At 40.7% G+C, this 23,067-nt stretch overlaps 2 protein-coding genes across 3 annotated transcripts in view; one reads left to right on the top strand and one right to left on the bottom strand.

The window, feature by feature from the left end:
* The window catches only part of SH3D19 (SH3 domain containing 19), a 168,148-nt gene that overhangs the window by 128,738 nt on the left and 16,343 nt on the right, over positions 1-23,067 (bottom strand). The window lies entirely within an intron of this gene.
* Positions 1,814-22,665, top strand: PRSS48 (serine protease 48). The gene is made up of 5 exons (XM_034660175.1): positions 1,814-1,832; positions 2,438-2,600; positions 4,036-4,301; positions 4,994-5,163; positions 22,501-22,665. Exons 1-5 carry the CDS (start codon positions 1,814-1,816, stop codon positions 22,663-22,665), a joined length of 783 nt encoding a protein of 260 aa, XP_034516066.1.

Below are 23,067 nucleotides of genomic sequence, written 5' to 3'. Positions count from 1 at the left end.
ATTATTTAATTATCCATGTGTTTCTTTCAAACCTCCCAATAGTTTGAGCTATAAGAGAGCAATAACATGCTTTAACAGTTCAGCGAATTCTGCCTCCACAGACCTAGTACCCTACAAACAATCGGTACCAGAAACATAAAGGGCGCAGAGAATTCTGTAGAAGATGCTGTGCTACGGCACCCAAGATCTCCTTTCAGGACTGAAGTATTCATTCTCCTAGCAACCAGGAGGGTTGGCTGCTGTTAGTTCACAGCTAAATCCTATCCCAAGAATTATCAACAGAGTCACTTCACCCAAGGTAATGCCCATTCCTTACAGGCAACCTACATCCAATCATGCAGAATTCCAAAGGCCTAGCCTCCTTGTCTCCATTCAGTACATCTCTAAGAGCCACCCCAGCTCCTGAGCAACTTGTGGGATTGGCTGTGGCCCGTATGCAAATGAATTACAGTTCAACTCTCCCTCTGCCCAATCCTGCTTCCATCCTGCTTCCGTTCTCCCAGCCCACGGTGTTGATCCTGAGACCACTCCCCAGTAACCTTCTGGCACACAATCTCTTAATCTATTTCCCAGAAAATCTGATTTCCCCTATATTATATGGCTAACACTGTGACAAAAATGAAAACAAAAAAATTGGAAAAAATTAGGTACTAGGTTAATTTCCTCTTTTCCTTTTCTTGCTTTTGAAGAATCCTGCCCATCTTCTATTTCCCTGCTAGAGAGCAGGTCCATTCCTTCCAATCCCCTCTGACCTGCCCTGTGCAGACAGCTACTGCAACCCCCGCCCCCATCCTCCAATCCACAAGCAGGAACCCCAGACCTCCTGCTTTCCCGGGACAGTAGGGGGCGCCTCAGGCCCTAGCTCCTCCCCCTGAGTCCTGCCACTGCATTTCTAAAGTCTGGGCCCTTCAGTGCCTGGCCCTGGGGTGAAAACCAAAGGAGAGGAGGGGGTGAACCAGAGGAATCCATCCAGGAGGAGAAGCTGGTCCTGTCCTCCTTCTCTGGCTGCTTCCCAGCCGGACTCCCCTTGGGAGCCTGAGTTCAGGAGACAAAGTACTGATTCTGAGGACCAAGATATGGGCCCTGCTGGCAGTGCCTTCCTACTGTCCCTTCTACTGGGTAAGCCTCTGGGGTGGGGGGCACGGGGGAGGGGGAGGGGCAGAGGTTTTTGGCTGAAGAAGTTATCATATAGAATAATATGACACTTCACCATGGGACATTACCTATGAATAGTGTGTCCTGGGGAAGTCCTGAGGCGATACTATATGTGAAACAGTAAACAAAACAAAGACCCCTGCCCTCATGGAACTGATAATCACTGCACTTACTAAATAAATAAATTTTAAAACAGGTGAGAAAGTCCTAAATGTTATGAAAGGAAAGGGGCAGCAGGAGGGCAGGGGCAGGAGGTGTGTTGTAATTTTAAATAGGGTAGTCAAGGAAGTTTCACTAAGGAGTCCTCTAAGCAAAGCCCTGAAGGAACTGAGTGACTTCATTACAGGCATCTAGGAAAAGAGCATTTCAAGCAGAGGGAACCAGAAGTATCAATACTCTGAGTGATTTCAGGCATAAGCTTGTTCACTTATTTTTTCTGGCCCACAATGATTTAAAAGCAGGGTCGGTTGAGAGCAGCAAAAAGATAAAAGGTAGCAAAAAAGATACACAAATACTGCAAAATCCCAATTCAGATAAAGAAAACCACTCATAAACCTCAAAAGCACCTGAAGGCATCATTGTGTTTACAACCTAATATACTTGATATTTCTGATAACAACCCTGAATCTTCCAGTAAAAGTTATATTACGTTCCATGTATGCTGCTAAAGAAAGCAGGTAAGTATGCAATTTTTGAATTTCCCACTAACAGACGTTTATAAAAATCTGGCCTTTAATACAAATATGAGAAATTTAAATATGTGGAAAGCTTCTCTGTTCAGTGAATCTAGATATAAGATGCATTACTGTATATTAATGATATGATGTCTGTCTTAGGGTTTTGCCCAAGCTCTTCCCCCAAAACAAAAGATCTGCAATCAGGTGAGTGGTTTCTACCTAGACGGCTGGGTTTGGAACTGGGATAGGATGGAGGCTGGAGGAAGGGAGGACTCGGGTTCTAGGAACAGATGGGAATTATGAGGATAATGAGAAGATGAGGATCAGGGCCGCCTGGGAGGCTCAGCTGTTAAGCATCTGCCTTCGGCTCAGGTCGTAATTCCGGGGTCCTGGGATCAAGCCCCACATCGGGCTCCCTGCTCGGCAGGAAGCCTGCTTCTCCCTCTCACACTCCCCTCACTTGTGTTCCCTCTCTCGCTGTCTCTCTCTGTTAGATAAATAAATAAAATCTTCAAAAAAAAAAAAGAAGAAGAAGAAGAAGAAGATGAGGATCAGAAGAACAGGACACTGAGAGCTCTACATGTCTGTCTTTCTCCTTTCTCTAGTGTGCGGACGACCTGCGTACTCAGGCCGTGTTGTGGGTGGCCAGGATGCTGTTGCAGGGCACTGGCCTTGGCAAGTCAGCTTGCACTTGGGCAAGAACCATGTCTGTGGAGGGTCTCTCATCAGTGACAGGTGGATATTGACAGCAGCACACTGCTTACGAGAGTGAGTCCTAGCTGGTGGCTAGCACACACATAGGTTCTCGGTAAATACTTGAATGATTTCATGAATGAACCAACAACAGACAAATGAATGTGCTAAGACGGGTCGGGGCGCCTGGGTGGCTCAGTCAGTTAAGTGTCTGACTCTTGATTTAGGCTCAGATCATGATCATGAGATTGAGCCCCTAGTTGGGCTCCGTGCTCAGTGTGGAGTCTACTTGAGATTTTCTCTCTCTCTCCCTCTGTTCCTCCCCCCACCTGCTCGCTCGTGCTCTCTCTCTCTCTCTCTAAAATAAATAAATAAATAAATAAATAAATAAATAAATAAAATCTTTTAAAAAAGAAAATAAATAAAGTGGTAATACAGGGAGGCAGAAGGAAACCCTACATCACCTTGGACTTGGGACAGGACCCAGAAGTAGAGAAAGAAATGAGAGAGATAGGCACTGTATTAGAAACTTCTCTTACTTTGTGCCAAATCATTTCCTAAACATCAGCCAGGGAACTTTGTCTTAAGCTTTTCTGGAACACAAACATAATCTGAACTCTCTCTCAGAGCTACTGCTCTAAGAGGAGCAAAGTGCCATGTGGAGAGTAGTCCTAGGGAGAGGCTCATGTGAAACTAATGTCTCCAGCCAACAGCTAGTGAAGACGTGAAGCCTGCCAACATAAGGGGGTTTGGAAACACATCTTTCCAGAGTCAAGCCTTGAGAGGACTGCAGCCCAATGTGATTGGAACCTCTCAAGAGATGAGTCAGAGGCACCCACCTAAGTCACACCTCATCCTTGACCCACAGAAACTGTGAGATAAATGTTTGTTGTTTTAAGCCTCTAAGCTTTGTGGTAACTTGTTATGCAACAACAGATAAGTAATATATATATAGAAATCAAAACAGCAGAACTTCTCAATAACAATACTGAAAGCTCAAAGAAAACGGAGTAAGAATTTTAAAATGCTGGGAGAAAACCCAGAATTCTACCCATAGGCAAATCAGTGATCAAGTGTGGGATAGAAACAAGACATTTTCAAATATACAAAGCAGCAAAAATATTATACCTCTCACGTACATTTTCTCAGGAAGCCATAGGAGAATGTGCTTCCCCTAAAAAAACGGAGAGAAAAACAAGAAAACATGGAATCGAGAAAAAAGGGGATATAACACAGAATAGGAAAATACAGGACAAAACTCTGGCCATAAGCATATAAGAGGGGACCACAGAGATAGGAGACAACAAAAGAAGAGTGGTTAGGGAGAGAGGAAAGGAGAAAAAGCAACAAATCAACCCTAGTCCATGTTGGAAGTAGCCTGGTTCATTCCAGGTCCATTACCATCCTTTCTTGCCTAGAGACTTAGTGCTCCCCATAAGCAGCTTGTCTTCACCCAACTGCAGCACCTAAGCATGCTCCACTTTTATTCTCTCTGTTCTATTCCCCTTAGGAGCTGGATTCCTTTGTTCTATACTGTACAGCTGGGATCAATTCATACAGACCAACCACGTCAAAGTGTGACGCATCGTGTGTTCAAAATTATCATCCATCCCCAAACTGAAAATAGAAGTGCAGACATCGCCTTGTTGAAACTGGTCTCTAGAGTCACCTTTACTCCTTTCATCCTGCCCATCTGCTTGCCCAGTGTCACAAAGAAGTTGAAAATTCCAGCCTCTTGCTGGGTGACTGGATGGGGAAAGGTTAAGGAACGTGAAGGTGAGAGTGGGTACAGAAAGGGGTTGTTTTATCCACCATCCTCCTCCTACACATTCTAGAACATGTGCATTCTAGGCATACCATTACTATGGCAAATATTTTTTAATAAACCCCAACCTATTGATAGTATCTATAAGTTTTCAAATGTCTTTTTTCACAGTTATTATGTTTATTTACTTTCCTATCCTGCCTAGAGTCTAGCTATAGCTGCAAGAGCAGATACTAACAATCTGAACACATAATTATTTCTTTGAAACAAAGGTTAACAAACCTGATCTAAAGTCCGGGAGAATCTAGTGTTTTTGAAAATCTGTTTTTAAAAGTGTTGTGTCAACTCCTTCCCAGGAGGAGTGAAGACAAGCAGAAAAATAGGAAAGGAAGAAGTTTTAGAGTACTTCAATTACTCACATCTTTACTAAATCAAACTGTATCAGAATTTCTCTTTATTTAGAACATTAGGAATACCCCACATTGGCACATTAGAAAAACCTTAAAACAAATAGAAATAACTTTGAATTACCCACTGTTTTAGATCAAGTTTACCCAAAATTGCTTGCATTAGCAAATATGATTGGAAAGTGATCATAGTCTGCTTTTGGATTCCCATTCAGAGATTTCTGCAAATCATGACTCAGCATTGTCCTTACAACTTTCCAGATTGCTTTTCCTTTCATTCCTGTCTGTCTTTACAGGTAGTGACTACCCCTCCATCCTCCAGGAAGCAGAAATACCCACCTTTGACCGCCAGGCCTGTGAACAACTCTACAACCCAATCGGTTCCGAACTGCCAGAATTAGAGCCAGTCATCCAAGAGGACGAGATATGTGCTGGTGATACAGCTCAAATGAAGGATACTTGCCAGGTTAGGGTTTGCTCTTTTTTTTTTTTTTTAAGATTTTATTTATTTATGTAACAGAGAGGCAGCCAGGGAGAGAGGGAACACAGCAGGGAGTGGGAGAGGAAGAAGCAGGCTCCCAGCGGAGGAGCCTGATGTGGGACTAGATCCCGGAACTCCAGGATCACGCCCTGAGCTGAAGGCAGACGCTTAACGACAGCGCTACCCAGGCGCCCCATTGAATTTTTTTTAATACAAGATTAGATCCGGGTTTTCCTGTATGTAAACAACAGTAGATTGGGAATCAGGAGACAAGGGTTCTGACAATAATTCTTGTGTTATACAGAATTACCAATGAATTTAATCTCTTCAACTTTTGATCTAGAGAAATGGTAACCACTGGTTACTGGGTTTTCACAGACTTGTATATTTTTATAAATATATTAAGAGGTTGACACAGAATTACCAACTTTATTTTTTCAAGCAAGAACATTTCACTCTACACTTAAAAGATGTCATTCCACTGTCTCCTGATCATAACTGTCCTAAGAAAAATCATCCATCATTTTTGTCTTCCTCCATTGAGTGTGATGTGTTGTTTTGCTCTGGCTGCTTTCAATATAGAATTACCTTCATATCTGACTGTCAGAAGTTTCAATGTGATGGGGCACCTGGGTGGCTCAGTAAGTTGAGCATCCAAGTCTTGGTTCCAGGTCAGCTCAGCAGTGGGTCAGCTTGGGATTCTCTCTCTCTCCTCCCTTTTGCCCCCCCCCAACATGTGCAAGCACATGTATACACACTCTCTCTCTCTCAAATAAATAAATCTGAAAAAAAAAAAAGAAGTTTGAATGTGATGTGCTAGGTGTGTTATTCTTTGTTTTATCCTACTTAGGATTCATTGGTTTTGTTTTTTTAATCTGTTCTTTATCTTTTATCAAAACTTGAGAATTTTTTCATTCATGACTTCTTCAAATATTCTGCCTCATTTCTCTCTCTTCCTCTTCTGGTTGAAACAGAAAACGTAGGTTACACCTTTTGATATTTTCACATAGTCTCTGATACTGTTTTATTTTTACCTTTCTCTGCTCTTCAAATTGGATACTTGTAAATTAATCTATATTCAAGATCATTGCCTCTCCCCTGTCATCTACATTTTAGTGTTCGGTTCATCTAGTGAAAGTTTTCTTCATATATTTTCACATATTTTATTTTTTAGTCCTACAATGGCCACTTGGTTTTATTTCCTTTCCCTTTCTCTCTCCCCCTTCCTCTCTTCTTCTCCCTCACACACGCGTGCGTGCGCATACATGCGTACACACAAACACACATGCTTTTCTCTATCTCTGCCAAGATGTCCTATCTGTAATATTCATTATTTGCAAATCAAAATAACAGTGGAACATGGGTTCACACCCACTAGGATGACTATTATCAAAGTAAATAATAACAAGAGTTGATGAGGATGTGGATAAATTGGAAGCTTCGTACTCCTACTCAGAATGTAAAATGGTACAGCTGCTTTGGAATTATTTTTCTTCAAAAGGTTATATACACAGTTACCATATTACCCAGGAATTCCACTTTAGGTATACACCTAAGACAAATAAAAACATGTCCACAGAAAAAATTATGCATGAATATTCATAGCAGCATTATTTGTAATAGCAAAAAAGTGAAAATAATCCAAATGCCCACCAACTGATGACTAGATAAACAAATTGTGGTCTATCCAAACAATGGAATAATATTCATCCATAAAAAGGAATGGAGCACTGATAGACACAACAAGGATGAACCTTGAAAAGAGTATGCTAAGTGAAAGAAGGTAGACACAAAAGATCACATATCATATGGTTCCATTTATACAATATGTCTAGAATATGGAAATCCATAGAGGCAGAAGCAGATTACCAGCTGGCCTAGGGCTGAGAGGAAATGAGGGTGACTGTTAATGGGTATGGGATTTCTTCTGAGGGTGATGAAAATGTGACGATGGTTGAACAACATTGTGAATATACTAAAAACCACTGAACTGTGCACTTTAAACAGGTGAATTGTGTAGTGTATGAATTATATCTCAGCAAAGCTGTTAGAAAAAGAGGTAGCAAGACTAAGAGACAAACCATCAACTACCATCACTATCATTTTACATAAGAAAGGATTACTGTCACATTAAAAAAAAGGCAATATGAACCTAAGAATGGAAAAGGACAGTTCATTCAATTGAAATTTACCTTTAGGGAAAAAAGTCATCACATTAATTTCTCTTTTTTATCACAGATGAGTATTTTGGATTGGGGGGCTTTTTTGTGTATCTTCATTGCCTTTTTTTAAGTTTATTTTTTTTATTATTGTTATCAGATGAGTGACACTACTGGTATATTCAGCTAAGGTCTCTGTCAATTTCAAATTCTATGATTCTAGAATTCCCAAGATCATCCCCTAATGCAGTGAGAAGTCTAGCTCCCTCTAGAGTTCTCCAGCTCCATGGGTTCCACTGCCCTATCCCAAGGAACTCTCCACCTTGAGACCATTTTCCTCTTCAAGGTCCCTTTTCACTACACTCATGACCTTTATCTTTCCTCAGGGTGATTCTGGAGGACCTCTGTCATGTCATATTAATGGTGTCTGGACCCAGATAGGACTGGTAAGCTGGGGAACAGGCTGTGCTCAATCTCTCCCTGGAGTCTACACCAGTGTGATCTACTATCAAAAATGGATTAAGACCACTATCTCAAGAGCTGAGGTCTTGGGTGCCAATAATTTGGACTTATCTGACTTCCTATACCTTACTGTACTTTTCTCTCTGGCTCTCCTGGGACCCTTCTGTGCCTTTGGGCCTAACATTTTACCAGGACAGTAGACATAAAGCCACTGGCCAAGTATAGGGTTAGGGTGGGAATACACAGAGATTAAGGCCCAGGAGCAGAGAACTCACAGAAGAGTCACTGGGAACTCTGGATTACGTCATTAAAATAATCAGAAATGATTCTGGTTTTGAGGTTCTTTATTCTCAAAGTATGTTTTAGTGGTAGGAATGTGAATAGCTGAGAAATAAGGCTGCTGCTTCTGTGCATGACATTCTTTGTCCCTGACTATGAATCTCACAAGGCAAGAAAGTTACCTCCTATGAATAATACGGACACAAATAAAATGGCTACTAGAGAAGTGGGCAAGAAGAGAAGTATCTGTGAAGGCAAAAGGTAAAGTCCTCAAGGAAATATATTAAGAATTTACTTTGGGGGGCCTGGGTGGCTCAGTCAGTTAAGCATCTGCCTTCAGCTAGGTCATGATCCCTGGGTCCTGGGATTGAGACCTACATTGGGCTACCTGCTCAGGGAACTCTGCTTCTCCCCCCGTCTGCCTGTTGTTCCCCCTGCTTGTGCTTTCTCTCTCAAAAATTGAAAAAAAAAAAAGTTTACTTTGGGCCCATGGTTTGCATTATGGGCTTCTTATCTATATTCCTCACTTCCCTACTATCCTACACTTTGTCTCTGCAAGGGGTCATATAAAAAATGTGTCTATATAATTCAGCTCTGTATTTTTCTGAAATTATTGCTTTTTGAACTACCAGTGTGACCTACTACTAAAAAATGGATTAATGTCATGATCTCAAGAGCTGAGGTCTTAAGTTTCAACAATCTGGACCTGCCCGGGGTTGTTTAATGTTACTCCAATAATAAAGTACTTTAAATGTTTAATAAGGACAGGATAACATTCCTTGCTTAACTAGCATGCTTCTTTTTGTTAATCCATCCCATGACCTACTATTTCCTACTTTTCCTAGGCTTCCAAGAGCTCAGAGCTAAGTTATATACTCAATTTCAGTCATTATCTTTATCCTAGATTATCTAGTATAATTCTATTCACATCCCTTTTTATTTAAATCATCCTTCATTTCTCATTTGAATGAACTTAAGTTTCATTGCATCTGTGTCTTTCATGGTAAGTCAACTTACAAACAACAACTTTTTGGATAAACAAATACCTTTAACAGTAAATGAGGGTAAGTTTGGAAACTTAAAATCCTTGAGAGCCATTAATCGCTCCCCCTTCTGTACTGCCACTAGAGCCTACGTCCCCTCCCTCACTTACACCTACCTATGCTCAACTCCATTTATTCTCCGCAGCATTCAGACCAGTGTTTTAACAATGAAGATTTTTTAATACATTTCTCCCCCCATTTTCCCTGCTTCGGCACTTCAAAGACATCTCCTTGCTCACAGGATCAGGACCAAAGTCCTTAAGAGGGCTGACAAAGCCCTGCAGGTCCTGATTTCTGCCTGCGTCTTCAGCCTCACAGCACCCTGCTCTCCATGCCTTCAATTCTTCAAATGTTCCAAACCCCTCTTGGGGGCCGGACTTCTGCATCTGCTATTCCTGCTCCCCTACTGCTTTGCCTAGTTAATTCTTATTGTGCCTCAGATCACAACTCATCTTTCCCTTCCTCGAGGAAGCTGTCCCCAACTCTCCCAGCCACAACAAATCCCCCAATACATATTCTCATAGCATGATGGAGCCCTCCTTCGTAGGACTCAACACAGCTGTAAGAGATTATTCACCTGCGTAATTGTCTAGTTAACGTACGTCTTACCAAAATATAAGAATCTTTGTTTTTGCCAACTACTGTATCCAGTTTCAGTAAATACTTGTTGAACAAATGAATGAATGAATAATAATCACTCAACCTCTTTGTTTCCGCAACTAAGAACCTGGCTATTTTGTTTATGGAGGTGGCCCAGAACCTGACGCAATGTCTTACACAAAACGGACCTTCAAATATTAGTTAAATAAAATAATGAAGGAGAGAAATGTTTCAGTCTCATTCTCCTTCTCGTATCTCTCCAGCCATAACAAACAAAGGAGAGAAAAAAGCACATGAAACAGGTAAACTGGAAGGTTTCTGGAGGCAAGAATTTAATCTAGGCAACTGCTGGAATGACACAGAGGGCAAAGCAAAATGGCAACTGACAAAAAAGAACAAGAGAGAAAAAAGGGGCAAGAAAGAAAAACAGAGGAGCAAGGACAGACTAAAATCAAAACAAACAGGAAGAAAAAGAACACAAAAGTATGGGCCAGGACAACACAGCAAGAGGACATAAAGAAGCTGAGTCAAGACAGCAAAAATCCTGTTTCCTATCATTTCTCCAGACTCTTGGGAAGCACTTGTTCTGCAGCATGGGAATCTGGCAAAATTTTTCTCATGAACCAAGAGGTGAAACTTAAAACTTTTGGAGGGACCAGACCATTCAAGGGGCAAGAAAGATACACTGAAAGAAGAGGACCACATGACCTCACTGTCCTGGCCACTTCTGGTTGGATGTACCAGGGATAAGCACCTGATTTAATAGCTGTCCACAGTAGTTAGGGCAGTTGGCTTAAATTCTTACCAGACAGATGCACTCAATACTGGACAACCCAACAGATCTCTTCTCCTGGGAAGTGTAAATACACATCGTATGGTATTCAGCATGCACTCAAGAGTATTAAGTGCCCACCATGTTCTAGGCACCATTCTGGCCACTGAGGATAATGCAGTACATTCAACACATCAAGCCTGCCTTCAAGGAGTTTACATTCTAGTGGGTGAGAGGGACCATAATCAAATGCAAAATAAATGTTTATTATAATGTCATGTGTAGGAAAAGTCTGATAAAAACAAAAGAGAAGAAATGGGTAGAGAACCAAGGTAGGGAATTCCACTTTAGACAGGGTGGTCAGGGAAATTTCTCTTAAGAAGATGACATTATTAGAGGCCCGCATAAAGGAGGATAGAGGAAAAAAAATACTGACAAAGAACATTCCAGGTAAAGTGAATACCAAGTACAAAGGTCCTGAATTGGAAATATGCTAGGTGCATGTATGAGGAGGAACAGAGAGGTCAGTGCAATGCTAGAACACTGTGAGCAAAGGAGGAGAAGGGTATTAACTGAGACCAGAGATGGCACTGAGGGCAGGTCCTACAGAGCCTGGAAGGTTCAGTAAGGATTCTGAATTATTCTCAGGGCAATCGGAAGGCACTGGAGAGGTAAGAGCAGGGAATGATGAAAGAAGAGAAGAACAGAAAATCCCATACCACAGTGCATGGGAGTATGCAGAAGCCATGAGGGGGCTAGTCAGATGGCAGCAGAGTTAGACAAGAAGCAGAGACAGTAAGAATCTGATACCAATGTATTAATGAGCAAAACACAAGGGCTACATGCAGTATCCTGGAGCATCTGTGAGGAAGGTTTGATTCCATAAGGTTGTTGTATACACTACTACCCAGCTGCACCCTTACAATAGGGCCCCATTAACCAAGGTGAAGAAAGGCACAAGCCCAAGTTTCTTAGCATCTACTTATAATTCATCAAGACACCTACCTAACTTCCTATTTGCCTTTTTTCCCTTCTTACCCAGACCAATGATCTCATTTCCTTCATCCCACTTCTACCTCCCCGCCTTGTTTGACCTGCCGTTTATTCCTGAAACACCCTTCTCTCATAAACCTCAACCCACTTATTTCTGTCTATTGATTAAGAGGCGGTGAATATCTAAAAAGCAGACTGAAAGGACCCTAGGAAATGGCTTTAAAAATTAACAGGAAATGGGTGAACTATATGGTGTGTGAATTGTATCTCAATAAAGCTATTTTTAAAAAACAGGGAAATTTTTCTCCTGCTTAAATTCAACAAAAATGATTAGTCTGTAATTTATTTAGGACTCTCTAAAGATCTTCTAAATAATCCATGTGACTATTTCAAAAAAAAAGGTTCAAACTAACTACACTCATTTTCTGTTTCAAATGCTAACACACAAAATGTAAAGTTTAACCCAATATATGATACAGCAACTGGTACACATTACAAGAAGGAAAAAAATCAATAAACATTTGTATTCACACAACTAAAATGTCAAGTACTTACTGGTAACAAATTTAGTCAATGACACCACAAATGACCAAATGGAGAAGAAATAAAGAGGGACACCTTTACACTTTATTTCGGAGGGGGGTTCAGCAGCATTTCTGCTTTAAAAATCGATTTTAATTTGTAGAATACTTTATTCCTTGGAATACCTGATTCAATATGCTACAATTTTCACTTTCACATCTTGAGGAATTTAACTAAGGTGGGATTTGCTAAGATCACATTTAACAAATAAAGCTGTACACTAAGGCTGCTGAAAATCTAATCAGCAATTTTTAATCCTAAAAGTGAGGGGGAAATAGCTATTTCCAGATCTTCTATTATTATTAACAAATGGACTATTTCAAGTAATGACCCATTTTTCCTTTATTTCACTAAATTGTAAAGTCACCCTCAAAATGTGGGGACATTATGGAAAAAGAATTCAAAATAATAAAATATGGAGGTTGCACTTTGATGTTATTTCAATAGTGGCTATGTTATCTTTTCAGATGCTTGACTTCATTCTGAAGCTGTACTATTCTCCTCATCACATTTGACTGTGTAGTTTATTTACATACCAGAAATCAGCTACCTGAGAATTTTATTAAACATATTCCTTCTTCAGGAAAGGGAGGAAGAGGAAGGAGTCTCTCAAAATAACTGGAGGTTAGACTAATAATATTCCCTACTATCAACATTAAGAGAAAATGCTCACTGTCATAAGAATAAAAAAAGACTGAAATCTTAATAGGAAATTTGAATTGTCGTTCAGGATAATCATCCTCAACCCAAATTCTCTCCACGGCATCTTTTACCATGTAAGTGTTCACTTCTCCTCTCCATATGGTTGGAAGAGTGTGACTGGGGTCTAGTCCTGTGGCACTTTGTGCCACTCTTATGACACCTAGCCCACACTACCTTGTACCATAATTAACTATGAACATCCAGGAGTGAAAAGAATAACATAGGATGAGAGCCTAGGGCTCCAAAATGCTAAGTTTCTGATTTTAGTGAAAATTAGTGAGAAGAAGATAGATTCTAGATGCAGTTGAGCAAAACTGAGATAATACTTTCAGAGATAATACTTTGACTGGATTTAGATATGATGTGATGGACTGGATATGGATGATGAGATAGGTAATTGGGATATAAGGATGGGAAAGAGAAGGACCTGAAAAGAGAAATCAAGAATGACTCCTATGTTACTGGCTTCAGAATGGTCATACTATTAAATGAAATGAGGAAGGATGGAAGAGGAACAGATCTGATGGGCTACCTAATCCAGTGGTAGGCTGAATTCCCCCAAGGATGTCAATCTTGGAATCCCCAGAACCTGTGACTATGTGACTTTATCTGGTTTAAAAAAAAAAAAAAAAAAAAGACTTCCCATACATAATTAGGTTAAACATTCTGAAATGGAGAAATTACACTGGATTATCTGAGTGAGCCCAACAGAATCACAAATTTTCTTGTAAAAGGAATGCAGGGAGTCAGAGCCTGAGGTGTTGACCAGATTATGCAGAAGACACAGGACTAAAGCAGAAGGGAGAGAGGAGCAACTATACTTCTGGATCTGAGGACGGAGCAAGGGGCTACAAGCCAAGGAGTGTGGTCAGCCTCTAGAAGTTAAAAAAGGCAATGATGGTTCTCCCCTAGAGGCTGCAGACGGAATGCAGACCTACGATACCCTGGTTTTAGCACAGTGAAACTGATTTCAGACTTTTGACCTCCAGAACTGTGGATGACAGAGTCATGCTGTTGGAAGCACTAAGGTTGTACTAATCTGTTAATAGCAGCAATAGAAAGGAATACATTCATCTTAGATTTGAGAAGCCTATCAGATACCCATCTAATCATGCTGAGCAGGCAATCTGAAGCTCAGAGAGCGCAAGACTAGAGAAACAGACTCACAAGACTCTGTTTTAATTATGGACCCTTTTCCCCACATCACTCTCACTCTGGGCCCCAAAGAAAACACTTATGTGCACATACATTCTCATGTAATTTTAAGATGCTCAAGGATTCCTTTATTTATTCATAGAACCTGAAGAATATTGTAAGTACCACAAGGCAGCCTGCTCTAACCCTGAAGAGAAGACTGTTCCCTCCCTAAGGAGGAGGAAACCAAGTAACTTTTCATTAAAAAAAAAAAAAAAAAGGGTGCCTGGGTGACTCAGCAGCTTAAGCATCTAACTCTTGAGCTCCACTCAGGTCTTGATCTCAGGGTGGTGAGTTCAGGAACCGCATAATAGAGATGAACAGAAATATCGAATATAGAAAGTTCAAATCCCCCATGTAACCACTGTATTCATCACTACCACCTTTTACAATCCTCATGCTTAAGGATGTGGTCAAGATGCTTCTGACTCCTTTTTAACTGTTTATACAAATGTACAGTTGTGTTTTTTTAAACCTTGCTGTAAAAAACAAAAATTAAGCCTGCTTTTTAAAATTAGCTTACAATAACACAAAGCTGTGGTTACAGCATCTGCAAAGCTTCAGAGTTGAGAGGTATCAGGTTCATTTTATTAATAATTCCATATAACCAGACTAGATAAAAAGAAAGGATAATAGTTGGTTGATCAAAGAAATTTTGTGTCAATGAATTTTTTAAATAATGAAAACATCTGGCCTTAAAAAACTAAAATCACTAGATCATCTTCAAATCCAAGTATTTGGATGTCAGGAGAAATCTCCTCTCCCCCTGAGTTCAATGAAGCTATTTTTACTTCTGAAACAGAGACCTAACATGAAAGAAGACCTCAAGGAGACAGTATTTAAAACATGCACTTTTTTCCACATTCTTTTGTCCAGAAGCTGCTGAGTTGGTATCATAAGGAAAAATATGTTAACTCACTAAAAGGGGCCAAATAAAGGACTCGGTTCCAAAATGGATACATTTTAAACTTCTAAAAGCAGGTCACAGAGAAAGCAAAATAATACCAATGTCAACCTACCTTTCTTTGCAGCTCATCAGGCCTAACCAAGCTCTTCCAAGAACGAACAATCACTGAGCATCAGGACAGGAGCACCCTTGCTATTGGATCATGCTGAAAACTACACCATCAGCATGGCACCTGGGTGGCTCAGTCGGTTAAGCTTCCAACTCTTGGTTTCAGCTCAGGTCATGATCTCAGGGTCCTGAGATCAAGCCCCTCGTGGGGTTCCGCTCCAGTCCGCTTGTCCCTGTCCCTTCCCCTCTGCCCTTCTCCCATTCGCACAGGGCTCTCAAACAAAATCTTTAAAAAAAAAAAAAATGCACGCAGTCGGCTTTCCACAATACCTGTCATCAAGTGTTTGAATCTCTACAAATGGAAAACATCTACCAAATACTGTGTGAATTCATAAAATGGGCTCTAGAAAAATATTTCTTGAACAAAGACTTTTTCCAGTCATGAAAATAACTAAGCCAAACAGGGCATCTGGGAATTCCCAGGAAAGAAAGGTGCCAAGCCACATTACGAAATCTGAGCTTTTAGGGGACGATACAATATACAAGACATTGAAAGATTTTTAATGCTGGGGAATAATATGGACAATTTGCATTTTAGAAAAATCATTTTGATGGATGCGTAGTGAATGAATTACAGAAAAGCAAGTCTGGAGGTAGAAAAGCTAGGTATAAGGCTGTTGCGAATGGTGAAAAATATCTGGACCAGGATGGCAGCAATGAGGACAGAGAGAAGAGGACAGGGTCAAGGGCTACATAGGAGTGCATGCTCAACAGAATTTGGTAAGAGATGATTAAAAAATGTAAGCAATCATGGTGAGGGAGGAAGTTAAGAACTTTACCAAGGTTTCAGGGTAAGAAACGTAGGTTAAAGACATCAAGAGTCTATTAAAAAAAAAAAAATCCAGACACATTATATTCTTACATTAAGGATTTATTAAATAAGCAAGTTGAGAGAATCAGAATATATTCCAAAAGCTCAATGGGCCAATTTTTAGTTACTTACTAGTTACAGAAAGTTCATGAAAAATAACACACAAAGAATCCTAAAACCCAAGTTTCTGCCATGATTCTGGTCTGCTCACACTATCAAACCTTTTAAGGAGGCTGTGGTAGATGACGATGTTCCCAGTGACTCACAGCCCTCCCTGGAGAAGGATTATCCACCCACTGAAGGTGCCAGGTGACTTGCAGGGCCTTCTGCAGAAAGATTACACTTCCCCGTACCACTAACATTGTTGGCCAAAGAAATGTGAGTAGACGTAATATAAGCTACTTCTTTTTTTTTTTTTAAAGATTTTATTTATTTATTCGACAGAGATAGAGACAGCCAGTGAGAGAGAGAACACAAGCAGGGGAAGTGGGAGAGGAAGAAGCAGGCTCACAGCAGAGGAGCCTGATGTGGGGCTCGATCCCGTAACGCCAGGATCACGCCCTGAGCCGAAGGCAGACGCTTAACCGCTATGCCACCCACGCGCCCCTAATATAAGCTACTTCTGAACAGAAGTTTTAAGAGGTGGCACATGATTTCTCCATTGTTCTTTTTCCCAGTTAGGGATTGCTCCTTCAGCCAGGATCCCAGAATGCACAAGAAAAGTGAGGCTGAGCTATAGCCCATCAACTAAATATAATTGTTTTAAGATTCTGAGCTTTGGAAGTTGTTTATAACCACAGCATTAACAACAAAATATGACAGATTTATCACAGATACAGGTGTCTCACAAATAACAATATATGATTTGTTTCCCCTCTTCCAGTTGAGCTTTTCTGTTGATCTGCTAAGAAGCAATCCGATGGTTAAAAACAAAAGTTGGCCCAAGTATCCCAAAACTAAAAGAACTTTTAACCTGGAAGGAAACTTGATAGGCTGTTACAGCACACTTTTCCCATAAAGGGCCAGACAGCACATATTTTAGGCTCACGGGCCACATGACTCTGTCAGAACGACTCAACTCTGCAGACACACCACAAAAGCAGCCACAGACAATATATAAATGGATGAGCATGGTTGTGTTACAATAAAACTTTACTTACAAAAACAGTGAATCAGATTTGGCCCACAGGAATATAGTTTCCAGATCACTGGCCTAAATCTTTCACACTATCGATGATGAATTTGAGACCCGAAGAGATTAAATCAAGGTCATACAACTGACTAGTTGCAATTTGAGCATTAGAACGCAGTCTCCTGAATCTAGTCCTCTACAAAAGGTTCTGCTGAGCCACAAGATGGAGATGAGATATACAGGCAAGTATAAGGCAGAGAATGCTAAGGGTAGGTTTTGATTATATTTAATAGCTTTCAACAGTTTGGTTATAAAATGAGGATTTGCTTTTCAAGTGATTATGGCTTTCATATAAACAAGTGAATATCATAAGCTCGAATAGGTGAACAAATGATAAATTCGCCAATGCCTGAAAAATTATCTTCACAGGGAACACAATTATATGCCTCCTTCCTATTACCATGTCCTCACTTTATCTATCATTTCTTTCATCAACAGGACAGCATTTGCTATGATCATTGCAATAACTCATCTTAAGACTATTTTTTAAAGGCCATAATATGAGCAACAAATACACTAGACCAGTAGACAGTTATTTCACATGGTATTTTAAATTTATTTCTTAAAGTAATACTCATTGGAGGAAACTCAAACAATACAGAAACATATAAAGTGACACAAACTATGCCCTCATCAATTCCACTCCCCCGAGTGTTAACACATGACTGATTTACATCAATCACAACAGTGTCAACAATGCATTTCTACTTTCTCTTGGGGCCCTGGGTGGCTCAGTCTGTTAAGCATCTGCTTTCAGCTCAGGTCATAAGCATCTGCTTTCGGCTCAGGTCATGATCCCAGGGTCCTGGGCTCGAGTCCTGCATCAGTCTCCTTGTTCAGCCTGCCACTCCCTCTGCTTATGCGCTCTCTCTCTCAAATAAATAAATAAAATCTTTAAAAAAAAAAAGCTACTTTCTCTTTTAACAACAAGAGCAATATGGAGTTTCCCTGGCCAGATAGCCCTTAGCAAGCATGTTTTTAAAAAAAGCAACAGAGAGATTAAGGATTGTCTATGGTCTAGAATTGAGAAAAGCATACTGCCTACGCAGGGTTTAAATGGAGGATCTTGGGGGTGCCTGGGTGGCTCAGTCATTAAGCGTCTGCTTTCGGCTCAGGGCGTGATCCCAGGGTCCTGGGATCGAGCCCCACTTCGGGCTCCCTGCTCTGCTGGGAGCCTGCTTCTTCCTCTCCCACTCCCCCTGCTTGTGTTCCCTCTCTCTCGCTGTCTCTCTGTCAAATAAATAAATAAAAATCTTTTAAAAATAAAAAATAAAAATAAAAATAAATGGAGGATCTTGACCCCAGCACTGTAACCCAATGCACGAGACTCCTGAAATACTCTGATAATGCTATTGTACAATACACAAACACTCCAAAATGAGCAAGAATATCCACACCTTCTCTTTTAGTATTAACTGGGAAAACTTTGGCTAACTTGCTCATAAAAAGACCGACGATCAGGGGCACCTGGGTGGCACAGCGGTTGAGCATCTGCCTTCGGCTCAGGGCGTGATCCCGGCGTTATGGGATCGAGCCCCACATCAGGCTCCTCCGCTATGAGCCTGTTTCTTTCTCTCCCACTCCCCCTGCTTGTGTTCCCTCTCTCGCTGGCTGTCTCTCTGTCAAATAAATAAATAAAATCTTTTAAAAAAAAAAAAAAAAAAAAAGACCGACGATCAGATGTTCTAAAATCCATACCTGAGTAACATCAGTGAAAATGGCAGAGTAAGGAGCTCCAAAAGTCTGTCCTCTATAAAATTAAAAAAAAAAAAACAAAAACAAAAACCTGGCAGAAACTGGCAGAGCCAACTTTTCTGTAACGCTGGAAACTAACCAAAAGCTGGCAACAACCTCTTACTACACTTAAGTCCAGCGAAACACTTAAAAATAATCTGAATTTTGGTTAATGAGCTTTGTAACATTTTAACTTACCCTGGCTTCATCCCCCATCCTCCAGCTCAGTGGTAGCCTTGAAAATAGCTTGCCTTCCTAGTACCAGTATCAAAAGAAGGAAAAAAAAAAAAAAAAGAGTAGCACAGACCTCACTCACAAACTGTAACACTGTGGACCCTTGAACAACGTGGGGGCTGAGGATGCCAACCCTCCATGCAGTTGAAAATCCACACACAACTTTTGACTCCCCCAAATCTTAACTACTAAAAGCCTACCATTGACTAGAAGTCTTACTGATAACATAGTCTATTAACACATTCATTATATGTTACATGTATTATATACTGTATTCTTACAATAAAGCTTAGAATATGTCACTGAGAAAATACATTTATAGTACTACACTGATAAAAAAAAAAAATCTGTGTATAAATGGACCCACACAGTTCACACCTGCGTTGTTCAAGGGTCAACTGTAAAATGGGTGCCTTGAAAGACTAGCACAAAAAACTTGCCTTTATCTTGCTTAACTCAGAACTCTCCAAGTGCTAAAAAGTGGCTAGCTGGAGGAAGTTTGTTGAAAATATTTACAGGCGAATAAACACATTAGTTGTTGCTGCATGAGACAATGGGTAACAGTTGGGGGAAACAACAGACTAACCAAAGACGTTGGGAGGAAAGCCTGGAGAATAAAATGCTTTGGGGAATAAGGGCTTTGAAAAGCTCCCGCATATACCTGGGAATCTAGAAAGCCATGTGTGTGTGTGGGGGGGTGCTCAGAAAAGATCTGAAAAGGCCTAAATTCTCATTTGGGGCTGATCTTCAGGCTCTGCACAAGCAGGAATTGAAGGCTAAACAAAGTTGTACACTGCCTGCTGGGCCTTGAAGGTGTGCTTTGATATACACACAGAGCCCACTGCAAAGACTGAGAGATTGGGTTGGGGGGTGCACTAGAGATTTAAGGAAAACTATCCAATCACTAACTGATCGCTAAGGTAATGTAACTGAAACTTCAGTGTCACACGTCAAAAAGAATACATACTTTACAAAATTAGTTCAGGAAAGTCACTGAACCCAAAGTAAGCAGTAATAATAAAACCTGGGGTGGGAGAAGAATCAGATTTCCAGAGTTGCTACATTGTAATATTCAAAATGTCCAGTTTTCAACCAAAAATTACAAGGAATGCAAAGAAACAAGAAAGGATGGCTCACATGGCGGGGTGGGGGGATGACAATCAATATAAATGGTTCCTGTGGAAGAACAGACACTGGACTTACTAGACACTTTATTTTTATTTTTTTTAGATTTTATTTATTTATTCGACAGAGATAGAGACAGCCAGAGAGAGAGGGAACACAAGCAGGTGGAGTGGGAGAGGAAAAAGCAGGCTCATAGCGGAAGAGCCCAATGTGGGGCTCGATCCCATAACGCCGGGATCACGCCCAGAGCCGAAAGCAGACGCTTAACCGCTGTGCCACCCAGGCGCCCCCTTACTAGACACTTTATATCAGCTATTTTCAAGCTGTTCAAAGAGCTAAAGATACTGCGAATAGAATGAAAAAATTAGCTACAGACTATAACTATCTTCCAATCTTATATCCAGCAAAAGATTTGAATGTAAAATATATGAAAAACTCTTAAAAACTCCACAACAGGAAAACAACCAATCTAATTTTAAAATGTGCGAAGACAATACACGAGTATCAGTCAGCCACATGAAAAGATGCTCAACATCATTATCCATTAAGGAAATGCACATTAAAGCCACAATGAAATATTACTATACAACTACCAGAACAGTGAAAACAAACAAGAAAAACTGCCAATACCAAGTGCCAATGAGGATGCGGAACAAGTGTAACTCTCATACATTCGGCAATAATGCAAAATGGTATAGCACCACTCCGGAAAATAGTTTGGCAGTTTCTTATAAAGTTAAACATACATTTACCATATGACCCACGAAACGGGTATCTAGGTACTTAAACTAGAGAAATAAAAACTTCTCCACAAAAAACTATGTATGAATATTTATAGCAGCTTATTCATAATCCCCCCAAACTGAAAACAACCTAAATATCCTTCATCAGGTGAGTGGATAAACAAACTGTGGTATGTTCATAGAATTCTACTCAGTAAAACGAACAAACTATTTTAACAATACGAATGAATCTCCATAACATTGTGTTGGGTGAGAGAAGCCAGTCTCAAAGGTCAGATGCATAAGGGTTCCATTTATACCCTATTATGGAAAAGGTAAAACTAAAGAGACAGAGAATAAATGAGCAGTTGCCAGGGGCTAAGGGTGTAGGGAAGGTTTGACTGTAAGGGGCAGCACAGGAATTTCAAGGTGATGAAAGCATTCTGTATCCTGACAATGGCAGTAGTCACATGAATCTATACATGTATTCAAATTCATAAAAGTATGTACCAAAAAAGAAGTCAATTTTACTATATATAAATTTTTTAAAAGATTTTATTTGAGAGACAGCACAAGCAGGGGGAGGGGCAGAGTGAGAAGCAGACTCCCTGCTGAGCCCCAGGACCCAGGGATCAAGAGCGGTGCTGAAGGTAGACTCTTAATCAACTGACCCACCCAGGCACCTCTGTATATAAATTTTTAAATTAAAGCAGAAAAAAGACTGCAGGGGTTCAAAGCTCAGCTCCACTTAATTTTTCTGCCTCAATTTTCTCATCTGAAAAACAGAATCTGACTTTGTATTAGGGGGAATTACATGAGTTTTTGACATATTTTAAGCACTAAACAAGTGACTGATAAAGTATTTTGTTCAAACGTGCCAAAAAGTTCATACTTTTTAAAAACCTACTACAGGACTAAGAAATCTAGTTTTCAATTAAGTGAGCAAAGAATTAAAGAATATTAGAATTAAAACCCATAATTCCTCATTATCATTAAACATTCTTTGGAAACCTATGAAGTGATTAGCACCAAATTACCTTGCAAAGTGTGAACCTGTGTAAAACCTCTGAACATGAGCCGCTTTATTTTAGGGACTAAAACGTCATCCTGTTTTTTGAAACAGTAACTACTCTGGACTATTGAACTGGGCAAAAGCACATGACTGAACACAAGACTGCTACACCTATATTCTCAAAAAACTGGACACTGCAGAAAATATTTTCTTAATAAATGGACTCAGAATACTAATTAATTGTAATGTATCCAGAAAACTAATTAATTGTAAAATGTAATTATACCTTCCAATCCATCATTTTTGGAAAACAACTTAAGTTTCCTGCTATTTCCCCAAATTGCTAATACAGACTCTTAGCTCTTATTCCTCAATGGGACACAGTCTGAATTGCTACCCGAATCTTTGCTCCCTTGAACTTCAACTCTAAGACCCCAAATAAATGCTTGTTTTATTTCAGCGCTTCCTCTCTTCTCAGTGAACGAAAGTTTCCAAAATCCTTCTGCTCAAGGAGCTGTTGAAAGGTTTGTTCCAAGTACTATGTTAAGTACTCGTCATTTTACACTAACAGCAAAATGCTCTAATTAAGACTTCGTCCTAAATGTTCAGTATCACTGCCCCTCTCCCGAAGAGGCTATCAAATGGCAACCTCCTCTTCCCCAGTCAGGTCAAGTTGGCAGCGCTGAACTTGTTGCTCGCTTTGACGCCCTACAGCCCATCTGTCACTGGCCCCGCTCGTCACTCCTCCCTCAGGGGCCTGGGGCTTTTCAGCAGCAGCAGCAGCGGCTGTAAGTAACGAGATTCCTATCTTCCCAGTGTCGCTCTCCTTACCTGAAAATTAGCCTCCTTTCCGTGGCCAAGTATCCAAAATCTATGTCTGAACTTTAAAAGCGGGTTCAACGGGGACCCAAGATGGCGGCGCCCTGGGCGGGGACGAGCCGCTCGCCCCAAGAACCCACCACCGTCCGCGGCGGCCGCGCTGCCGGCCTGCTGAACTGCCCGCGAGTTCAAGGCCCCGCGGCGCTGCTTTACTACCCCGAGGCCAAGACGAACCGAAGGGAGGCCGTTAGGAAGGGCTCCCGGCCCTGGACTGGACATCCATCTGCTGCCCTTTCAGACCAAAGCCCGGCATCAGCTGTACTGATGACAAGTGGCAAACATCTAAAGCTCTGAAGACTGAAAAGGAAACAGAACACTG

The sequence above is a fragment of the Ailuropoda melanoleuca genome, chromosome 5 (assembly GCF_002007445.2).
Source record: "Ailuropoda melanoleuca isolate Jingjing chromosome 5, ASM200744v2, whole genome shotgun sequence".
Classification (NCBI taxonomy): Eukaryota; Metazoa; Chordata; class Mammalia; order Carnivora; family Ursidae; genus Ailuropoda; species Ailuropoda melanoleuca.
The sequence above is the reverse complement of the archived record's forward strand: the minus strand, read 5'-3'. Positions and strand labels throughout refer to the sequence as shown.